The 11,752-nt window shown below is 34.4% G+C and overlaps 1 protein-coding gene across 8 annotated transcripts in view; it reads right to left on the bottom strand.

Moving 5' to 3' along the window:
- Positions 1-352: 352 nt before the first annotated feature.
- The window catches only part of galene (potassium two pore domain channel subfamily K member galene), a 126,004-nt gene continuing 114,604 nt past the window's right edge, over positions 353-11,752 (bottom strand). For 5 of the 8 annotated variants that reach the window (XM_077443436.1, XM_077443439.1, XM_077443440.1 and 2 more), the window contains exons 6-13: positions 10,249-10,341; positions 6,641-6,769; positions 6,332-6,564; positions 6,093-6,254; positions 4,059-4,429; positions 3,786-3,981; positions 1,287-1,408; positions 353-1,182 (exon numbers count right to left, since the gene is read on the bottom strand). In XM_077443436.1, coding sequence (XP_077299562.1) covers positions 835-1,182; positions 1,287-1,408; positions 3,786-3,981; positions 4,059-4,429; positions 6,093-6,254; positions 6,332-6,564; positions 6,641-6,769; positions 10,249-10,341 — 1,654 coding nt within the window. In that variant the 3' untranslated portion in view covers positions 353-834. Of the gene's footprint in view, positions 1,183-1,286; positions 1,409-1,791; positions 1,912-3,785; positions 3,982-4,058; positions 4,430-6,092; positions 6,255-6,331; positions 6,565-6,640; positions 6,770-10,248; positions 10,342-11,752 lie in introns of those variants that run through there. The other 3 variants (XM_077443441.1, XM_077443442.1, XM_077443443.1) reach the window with 2 other exon arrangements.

Genomic DNA, 11,752 nt, shown 5'->3' with positions numbered 1-11,752 from the left:
GACTTCAATTGAAAAGAATTTATTCGGAAGTATTTCTACTGGTCAGATTTGGATGAATCGATCGTTTCCTTTCAGAGTTTGCCAATTTAGTTGATTTAATTGTTGAAACAGTTCCTCATCCAATTGGCAAAACCATCCTACCTACCATTTGTCACCACTATTTGAATATGATTTTAAATTTATAATTTATATATTTACAAGTTTAATATCATAGGTATCGCTCAGGGGCAAATCTTAATGACATAGTGGGAAAAATATAAATTGAAAAAAAATGGCGTAATAACATACAAACCATTTTTTTTTCATATATTAAATTTATTACTGTGTAGTAAAAAAATATGCAGTATTTCTTAAAATACTCTCAATTTATTATTATTTGGGTATTTTTTTAGTAAATAATCACATTTGATTGATGAATAAATGGTTTAAACAATATAAATAGGATGGAAAGAGTTAGTAAAAAAATGTGACATTTACTGTTTTAAATGGCTATTTGATTTTAATGTAATCAAATATTAATTTATTCATAAAGCAATACATAAACAAGTACAAAAATTTCGTTTCGTCTTTGCATATCAAATGAAATTCTGTAGCATACACGTCTAAAACTTTAAACTTTGTTTTTTGATTTTGAAATGCAAAAGTTCCCTTTACATATTGAATACACTTCAAAAACTTTCGACGGCCATATTCGATGTATATTTTACGACAGTCTCCAATATTGATCTTGTTTTCTTTTTAAGTCCCCGCACAAAACTTTAGCACTTTTCGTTTTTTTTTTCATTACATTACATGCACATATATAATACACAAATTTACGATGTATGCAAACAATCAATCGTCATCACTCTCCTCGCCCAACTCCGTTTTGATGATACCCAATCTCTTAGCGACGGATCTGACGTTTGCTATGACTTCCTCTTGAACGAGATTGAAAGACATGGCCAGCAGAGATATTCCGAACAGTAGATACAGCGAACAAAGGGCAATGGATATCTCCGAATTTGCTTTCACCCCTTGAGCCGGAACAAAATCTCCGAAACCGATCGTCGTCAGGGTTATGAAGCAAAAGTAAGCCGAGTCTAGGAACGACCAATCCTCCCAGTGAGAGAACAAAAATGCACCGGCTATGATGTAAGATACGACCAAAAAGACGCACAGCCATATCGGAACCGGCTTTATCTGAAATTTCAATTGGAAAACATGCACAGCAGTAGTATGTAGTGATGTTCGAAACGTGTACGTATCATATATATGTACACTGTCACAAGTATTATTTGCATTACCTGACTTTTAGAAGATTGGTAGTAGCCGTCCTCGTAGGCGTATTCAATGTCGAAGTCTTCCATGTATTTTGCCTGACGATGGACTGACACACCCATGGGAGACATGATCCTGGCTGATGGTGCTTGAAATAACATCGAAGAAAATATGTTAAACTTATTTTTTTGGTGTTTTTCGCGCACCAGCGGGAAAAAAATGGAGATGGAATTTTTTTTGTATTTAAAATTATGAACATTTTCTAGACGTTTCATTTTACATACATTTTCTAAAGCCATTTTTTTGTATGTATGTAAGTTTCAATGTATATTTATTTATTTAATAGTTTTGGACCATTGTGGCATTACAGGAAGAACCTAATGCGCCACAATGGCCTACATTTGAAAAATATATAAAAACATGATATAAAAACAAGTAAACTGTAAATAAAGGAAAAATATATTATATTAGTTTTATAGTATATGCGGTTATCAGTTATGTTTATATTGTACATTTTATTTTTTTACATACATACATACATATGTACATATATACCAAGAAGTCCTAACAGGTGAACCCCAGAGAGTTTCCTGGCAAGTTACAAACATTGCAGCATTTTTTTTACTATATAAATCGCTGAATGTTGAGTTGCTGAAAAACAAATTAACAAATCAACTATGGATTTAAACTTGTACATAAATTTAATTGTATATACATCATATTTAAATTTCAACAATGAAATCAAATAAATTTGCAAACTTTGGAAGGAAACGATCCACTTGGAGCCACAAATATCCAAGTTTGACTAGTAGCATAAATTCTTTTCAATCAAGGTCAGCTCACGGGATCGAACCCGGCTACCTCTCGGTGCTTAAAATAAGCGCAACCACTAAATTTGAGTTTTGTATTCAATTTCGAATTTTACTTTAAATATTTCTAATATCTTGTTGTGTTCCATTGTGTATCTACATACATATACATATGTATTTATATAAACGTGGAAAAATTAATTTTTACTATGCAAGGTTTATATAAGCTGTTCCCTTACAAAACCCATCAAGATTCTACATTAATTACGGTAATCATTATACTGTAGACCAAATTTAACGGTTCTACCTGTATATTAAAAACTGTGGACAAACTACTGCGGACAAACAAAATTGCTCTGCGTTTTCCGGGCATTTTTGTAAATGATCCCTTCAAAATGGGGCTCTGAGACTTTCCAAAACATATCGATGGTCTTAATTAGCCAGCAGCATAGCTTGGTGGTTGCATTAATGCTTACCGTCGAGATGTTGCCGGGTTCGATCCCGTGAGTTGACTACAATTTAAAATAATTTATTCTGTGTATTATTTGTAGTGCTGCTGGTCAGATTTGGATATTTGTGACTCCAAGTCGATCGTTTCCTATCAGAGTGTGCCAATTTATCTGATTTCATTGAATTGGTTCCTCATCAAATTGGCGAAAACCATCCAAGTCACTAATCACCACTATTTGAATATGATTTCAAAAAAATTATAATCTATATATAGTTTTATACCAGCCAACAGCATAGCTCGGTCGTTACGCTTCTGCCTAGCACCGAGAGGCGCCGGGTTCGATCCCATGAGCTTACCTCGATTGAAAAGAATTTTTTTGAGTGTATCTGTAGTGCTGCTGGTCAGACTTGGATATTTGTGACTCCAAGTTGATCGTTTCCTATCAAAGTTCGCCAATGCTCCCGATTAAATTGGCTAAACCCTTCCTACTTACTATGTCAACACTATTTGAGTATGATCAATGTACAATAAAATGTATGTACGATTCATAGATGTCTCCTTAATTACGAGTTTTCAGTGACTCGTAATTCAATGACTTGTGTAGTAAAAATGCTGCATTGTTTGTAATTAGACAGGAAGGCGCATCGGGGTTTACCTGTAAGGCCTTTCTGGTACCAGTATATATGTACATATATATATATATATATATATATATATATATATATATATATATATATATATATATATATATATATATATATATATATATATATATATATGTATATATATATATATATATATATATATATATATATATATATATATATATATATATATAAAATACCATTAATGTCGCTCAGAGGCAACCCGAATACGGCATCGTGGGAAAATATTATATAAAAATAATTTGGTCCATCGGCTTTGCCGCCTTTCCCAAGTAATAATAATGAATAAATGAATTAGGGTGTTGCAAGATAGCATACAAAATTTGGTGGCTTCAAGTTGAAAGCTGTGACAAACGGTAATTTTTATATACGTACATTGTAATATTGTATATAATTTCATAATAAAATTTTATATGAAATATTTCATTATTGTTCAAAAATAAAATCTCGTGCTTAAAATAATTTCAATTATTCAATTATATACATATGTATTAATATAAATCAATTTCTATTTCGGAACAATGCAACATTTTGTTTTCATCCATAGTGTATAATAGCATTGGAATTACAATATTCATAAGTAATGTAACAGTAAAGTACCGTGCATTCTTTCCCTTTTTCTTTGTTTAGCTGCCCTTTGAGCGGCCAATTCCGTTTCGCTCACGTAATTTTCCGGGTCGTCCTCGTCATAGGGATTGTTTTCAAACTCCTCGTCGCTATACAAATCATAACGATTATTGCGATTCCTTCTGTCCAACGAGGTCGTCTTGTCAAGACCAGGCTCCGGTGAAGGCCTCTTCAAAAATACCAAACCCAAATTAAGACCAAAAACTCATACATATTTGAAATTCAATTAATATAACAATTGCTCACCGCTCTGTACCGCTTGCCGGTCAAATCATCCATTTCGTAATTATCCCTATGTCCTTGCTCGACTTGCAGTCTCAGTTTGCTCAATCTGAACTCCCTCTCGAACTTCAAATCTTCCGGATCCATGAAGTCCCTCACGTAAAAATCCCTCTGGCTCCTGTAATGTCTGTCTGAATAGCAATCTGCCGCATTTCGACTGCACTCTCCTTCGAATCTGGGACTTCTGTCGCGTTTCGGTAAAACCCCTCTATTGAAATCGTCGTCTAGATACGTGTCCTTTCTCGGTTGTCTCGGTAGTGATTTGCTTCTGGTAGTGGGTGGAGGCACGTCGTCGTCGTAATCTAAGTCCTCCAAGGGATGGTGCATTGATCTTCCTGCAAAATTTTCAAAATTGCATTCTATTCAATGCATAATACGTGTGTGTGAGTGTGTGCGTGTGTGCTTGTTTCATTTTCGTTCGCTGGAGGTAAAGCAACAGCATAGTCTGTTTTGTATTTTAAACGTAAACATCTGTGATAGGTTTATCTCTTTGTTCTAACTGAGGAATAAATAGCCCGTTCATTATAAATAAATGCGATCTGGAATTAGCTACATAGATATCATTGTTCAATGTCAGTCTTGTATCGGGTATCTATTTTAAAAGCCTTTGCTTGCTTTTAAATACTCCTTGTGTATAAGAAAGCATTATTTGAAAGCTTTCTGTATATTAATTTTTAAACCAGTCATGAGATGAGAGCGAATGCGAGAAAGTCGAATGCGAATTCAAGCCATGCACAGGTCACTGAATTGTATAAATGAATAGACGTCAAATACAGATATGTACATATACCCTTTATTATATTTATTATTTTCGAAATTATTAACCCTGTGAATGCCGACCAACGCCGATCGGCGTTTTGCCAACAAGTCCATGAGCCTTAAATACGCCGATAGACGTCGTTTTTTGAGTATGTAAAAAATAAACAAGAATACTGCCCGCTAAGCCTTTTCTGGTAGCATTGTCAATGTTTATAAAGACTGGTTTACACCAGAATTTGTAAATTTATAACCATAGCACAATTTCTCGATGAAAATCCCTAACTGCTGAGTATTTTAGTAAAAATACATATATAAATAGACTTATTTTGTTTATTTCATAGGAATATTGTTCCAAGATATATTAGAGAGTCTAAACACACCTTTATAAAACCAGAAATTATCTATAGTAGTGATCTAGTGCCGGCCTTACAACCTATAGCGCCCTCGGACATTTTTTTTCTAAACGCCCCTAGAAAAAATATTTAAAAATGGGTTATCATTCTCCATTTTCCGGGCTTGGGACCGGCAGAAAAGTGGTTAACAAGGTTTCCCAACCCCACTGGTGGAGTTAAAAATAAATAAATACAAATGTTTGAACTTAGAACGTAGAGGGGCCTTAAGCGCTCCGATATAAATTTTTGTAGCGCCTTTGGCGCTTTAATTTCAAATTTTGAATCGCTTTCGGCGCATTAAGTGACACCCTAATCAGTCCAACCCAGCCCCCCCCTAAAACCGGCACTGGATATAGGGTTTGTTTGGATTAACTACAATTTTTATATCTGCTTTCTATTGGATTTCTAAATAATTCTAGTTGGAAATGTTAGCAAAATTTTCAGCGTGGCAGGCTTTCAAAAGAAAAAACGTCAGCACTCAAGGGGTTAATCTACATTCTCTTAGCGAAAGAATGAAACATTTTTCAATTTTAAAAAAGGTTTTCTTTTTATTTTTTTACTATCATCTCATTAGCTCGCTTTCGCTTTTTCGTCTGACAAAATTTGTTCCTATTATTAAACAAAATCGGTAGTATAATAAAAATTTAATAACGAAAAGCGCATATCTATTAGCTTAATGAAAGTTGATTACTTCGAATCTAGTAATTAAATCTATAAATAATGTACTAATTCCACATGCACATCGTCAAAAAATTCAATTAATAATAATCCGGATTAATTTCATGCTTGCGATTTAAAAAAAATAATTTGATTTATTTGTGGATTTACTTTAATTAAAATTTGGTACCTCTGGGTGGCGGATAATCATCATCGATGGCGTATTTGTTGAACAAAATCGACGAACGAGCTGCTGTGCGTTCATCTACGTCATCAACTGTACACGTTTTAGCTTCCGAAGAACTCCTCTTTTGACGCTTGCCCGTCGCAGAATCCCTAGGTGAAGGGGTTGCTTTTGAAAAAAAAAAAAAAGAAAAATTGTATACATTTGTTGATTTCATTTTGGTGATTTAATGATGAGTTTCATACCTGCTAGAAGCGTAGTAGTTTGACTGTATGGTACTGATCGTTGAGATCTCAGAGTCCCAGTGCGGCCGTGAATCCCACCCCGAATTTGACCCAAATTTGGTCCATAGGCTTGACCTCGACCTCGACTTTTGCTGCAGCTTGGTTGCGGTGTCGCGAGGCTATCGCTGAATCTGGACATTTGAGATATTCGCAACTGGCGACTCTTGGGCAAATACGGCATGTCGTCGTGGTATCTATGTATGTATGAAAATATTCAAATTTATGTTTGGCTCTTTCGGTGTTTTATTTTTCAATATCTTTATTTTTTACCGTAAGTCTGTGTCTGAATAAGAATGAGACGGTAGACTGTCTGTGAATGCAAATCCGCTATCGGCCGATTTTTGGGAATATCGTACGGGTTTCTTGAAGGATGCGCTCCTGGATCTGGGTCCTTGTCTGCTACAAATAAAACACGAAAAAAAAATACGAATAATGTATGTATGTCAACTTTGTCTGGGTCCATTTTGAAATGCGTACCAACCAATTAAAAAAATATGACCGTTTTATAAATCTAATTAACGAGGATTTAGAAAATGAGATTCTTATTTCATGACTTTATAAAAGGAATTTTATCTCTGTTTAGTTTCAAATATACATACATGTGTCCTGTAAATTAACGCATCCTGCAGTTCTATGAAAAGCTGCTTTTCTATGTAAGGCTCGCAAAATATCAAATTAATAGTATCAGTAATCTCTGCTAACTAATAGCTTAAAATTGTTCCATATATGAATAAAAGTTTCATCGCCTGATATTAAATCTTTAATTTTAGGCTTGTTCTACATTCCTACATTCAAACAATAATAAAGAAAAATATTTTATGAGAGATTCGTACTTGAAGATTTTTTACTGGGTATTTCATCATCATCATCATCATCATCTACAGCTGCTCACCATCCACTGCTGGATGAAGGCCTCTCCAACACGCTTCCACTCGTCTCTGTTTTGCGCAGCTCTCATCCATCTCACCCCACACATTTTCCTAATTTCGTCTACCCTGCGATTTTTCTTTTATTATTTTGCATTCTCTCGGGTACCATTCTAGCACTTCTTTTGTCCACCTTTCGTCCATTATCCTAGCCATGTGGCCCGCCCATTGCCATTTCAATCTCTTTACTCTATCCACTATGTCCACTACCCTTGTAATACTTCTCACCCACGTGTTCCACTTCCTGTATTTCCTCTTTATGCTGAGCATACAGCGCTCCATACTTCTTTGAGTCCATTGGACTTTGCGTAGCATCTTGGCGTTCAATGTCCAAGTTTCACATCCATACGTCAAAACTGGCAAAAATCATTGATCGAAGATCTTTTTCTTCAGGCAGAGTGGCATTTTTGATTTAAAAACAACATTCAATCGCCTAAAGGCACTCCATCCTAATTTCATACGTCTCTTTATTTCTTCTTCTTTACTACCGGACATGTCTATTATTTGATCCTAATATAAATGATGATATTTACTACTTCTACTATTTTATCATCTAATGAAATGCCATTAGGCATGCAATAACTATAACTACTTATTTTTAAGTACATATATACTGAGTATTTAACTGATTCAAATACTCATAAGCCGTTTTTGAGCTATCTTTCAAACAAAAGTAACGTCTTTTGAAAGACTTATATAAATTTAACGCGCTCTTCAAAGCCGCTTTTTATACATATAGTTTCGAGTAACTAATATGCACCCATCTAATGCGACAAGATATATGTAAACTGTGATATTAAAAAGTACAAACTTTAAAAATTCAAGACTTGCATTCATCATAATTGTATATATGTACATATTTATATACAATTATGCATATATTGCATAAACTCGTCGTATTCGTATATATTATTATGTGTTCGCTCGAGACACGACAGGAAAACTTTTTGCAAGGACATACCAATTCTTTGTTCGTTGGAAAAAGCGGAGGAAAAATGCTGGTGCACTGCCGGAATGCAACCGGATTCTTCTCCAGCGTCCGCTGCGCAGTTTCACGTGTGCTTAAAAATATATTTTGCAGCTCCGGAGCTGAACTATAAATTCTTCAGTCCTGTTGGTTGCGATTAGGGCCATCCTTTCTTTTCCTTGTCAGAGTTAGTTTCAGAGATAAGGCCGCGCAAGGAGGAGACGACGAGAAACCGTGCCGACGACTCGAGTCTTTCAACCCAGAAGCGAGTGAAACTCGATTAAAAACTTCTCTTCTATAATTTAAATCGGCTAATTTTTAACACTCTCCGGCGGCAAAAAAACTCGTGTATTAAATTAAAAGTTTCACCGCTTGATCGGTCGAGATTTAAAATCACATATTTTTACATATGGATCGTATTCGATTTTGACGGCACATTGATGATATTTGCTCAAGAGCTACAACAATGTTGGGTTTCATACTGCGTGCAAGTAAACCTTTTCAGAGTGCATTATGTAATACTTTGCCGTATCCTATTTGATTCGCTCGAACGAAGCTTTCTTGAGTTATCTTCTATTATATGGAGTCCTAGTGATAAGGTCCATTGTTTGAGTATCGAGAGAGTAGTTTACAGTCGCAATCCTTGGCTCTATCCTAGTGCTTACCTACTGGGAGCACTAGATTATAATTCCCTAGAGTATATATGGGGAAACATTTTTATAAATTCCTGGTTGGTATGGTGAGCAATCCTCAAATTCTTGCAGAATTAAGCTTCGATTTTCCCGGCCAACTCAGATACATTAAATACCAGAATTTATTATCCTCACCTGGGGCACGTACCAATTTGATAGTTTTGTCGCCTGTTGCCAGGGACATCAAGCTCCCCCACCAAATTTATATTTACTTGGATTTGTTTATTCTAAAAAAAGCTGATCTGGTTGAGGGATTGTTTAATTTGAGATCGTAACATTATTATTATTATTGTATTTGTTTTTGATTGTTAGTTTTATATTTAGACTTTTTTGTTTTTTTTTTTTTTGTATTATTGGAACTACTCTGTAATGTCACTATGACAAAATTCCAATAAATATTTTGGGTTCTAGCAAACACTGAACTCATCTGAGTTGCATTATCCTAGCATTAGATATGAGTATACTATGTTTGATATTATTTAATTAAGACATGTAACGGTACAAGTGACAAATAAGTCTAAAAAAATCTATCTAATCTAAAATAAGTCTGTGAAAACAGTTACATATACGGTGAAATTTGTATCCATATCATAACATCTTATCGTATATGGAGGTCTTAAAAGTATTAATTTTAAAAATGTTTGTCAAAATGTCATGTTTCAAAACATATCAATATATATATACATATATAGGTATTTTAACATTTGATACGAAATAACGTTATACGAATTTGCATTCAAAATGTTGATCTTTTCATTCGATACTTCTGTATATAAGAAGATAATATCCGCATCAGAGCTGCTTACGACAAAGTGGATTTTCCAGTGGCTTTCCATGTACACAAATTTATTTAAAAAGATGTACATATCTCCATCACTGCAGTGTCTTCGATATTGCACTTCAATCACACATGTGCATCGAATGGAGCATTGAGTTCGGTCGTTGGAGGGTTTCATCACGTACCGGAGTCTTGCATGTGTATTTTCTCACATGTCTATCGGAAAATCTAGCGAGTGCATCAAGCTTTCAAAGGTGCTTTTCTTCGGAAAAATGTGCGCTTTTCAACGGGGGCGAACGTGCGTAAGTAGAGAAAACTGAAAAATGCTTACGTGGAAATTTCCCACCGAAAAAGGGCGATAGACACTTCAAATCGACCTACAAGCGATTTTGTGATACTATAACACTGGCACTTATCGTTCGCGTTACAGCTTAAGCCGTTAACCTAAAAAGCGACGGTTAGATTTAAACGTACGAGCCGTTTAATTTTGCTGATGGATTTGAATTGCTAATTACCTTGGTTGTCGCGTTGAACCTCTGACTGATCTGTGACGTTTCTTCTTCGGCTTTCTCGTGCATACGTAACAGCATACTCTCCAGTATAAGAACCTGTAAAAATTGACTGTTATCGCATCGAGGGGAAAAAAGGTTTGATTGACTAATCAAAATTCGCACTTTATGAGGAGATATTACAAAGTGACGAAGGTCGAGAAAAATGGGACAAACGAAGAGAGATCGCTTTTGGGAAAAAAAATGGTCCGATATCGCGGCATTAATCACGTCCTGAAAGGAAAATCTTTTCGTGCAATATATGTGAAAAAGACCCGCTCGATACAAAAGACTATTATATGTAGACAAGATTGATTCTGTCCCCGATGACAATCTACCTTCCATCATCTGATGACCCTTTAATAATACGTATTAAAATTGATATTCCATTCATTTGGTTCGGGCCTTTCGAACTTTTTTTTATATTATTAGACCGCCTTTCAGAATCATACAGATTGGAAATGTACTGATATTTCAATTATACTTTCAAATTCGTATCTATCTCATTAATTTATTAATAATAGTATTTCTTTTGAGCGTTCTATTACTTTTTTTTTATACATTTCATTTTGAAAAGAAGAATTTCCTGCCATAATAATTAAATTGCCCAATTTTTATAATTGATTACATTCTGACAATTAATTTGTTTGAACTTATTATAAAACTATAACTCAATCCCTTACACCCCATCTCGACCAATAGCATTTCGCAAGTATGTCTGTACGAAATGCATATACGTTTTTCTTAAATTTCTTCCTACAGCGGACCAACTTTAGTGTACATAAGATCTGGTTGTCAGGAGTCATTGACGGTAGAATAAAATTTGACTCGTTGAATAGTTTAAAACATTGTTTAGTCGGCGGAGCGCCACAACGCTCTAAGCATTTGCTAGGCGTCACGTGTACAAGATGACAATTAAACTATTCTTCAACTCATGCTTAACAACCTTATCATTCATGTTTGCATGCTTTTAGGCCATAAAACTAAATCGCACACTTGTATTAATTTCAAATAATAATTCTACACGGTACATACATATATAAATCCACAATTGTACTTGCATATACGTACATATATATGTATATATAAAATAAAACAATATATTTGCCACATATTTTACAAATTGTTAATAATTCTTATTTAAATTTTATTTCATAAAGTTATTTTTTTATTTTAAATGGCTATATCTATGTACATATACATATGTGTATTTCAAAGAATACGTAGACCGTTGCTTACGCATTCCTCAGCTAGACTAAAAAACAATGTTAGATTTTCTTTTCACTTTGTTGGGATAACATTTAAATTTTATTTATTATTCGTACAAAAAATATATACAAATATATTTATATTGTGTCACCTTTTGCGATTATTGAAATAAGTTGCGCGTTCATAAATTATGTTTTCACGCTCATATGTTTACGTGCAAACGGAAGTCGCTTTAACGGCGGAAAAGAAAGAATAAAACAGG

This window comes from Arctopsyche grandis, chromosome 12, assembly GCF_051622035.1.
Source record: "Arctopsyche grandis isolate Sample6627 chromosome 12, ASM5162203v2, whole genome shotgun sequence".
Lineage (NCBI taxonomy): Eukaryota > Metazoa > Arthropoda > Insecta > Trichoptera > Hydropsychidae > Arctopsyche > Arctopsyche grandis.
Note: the sequence above shows the minus strand (reverse complement) of the source record. Positions and strands in the feature narration are given on the sequence as shown.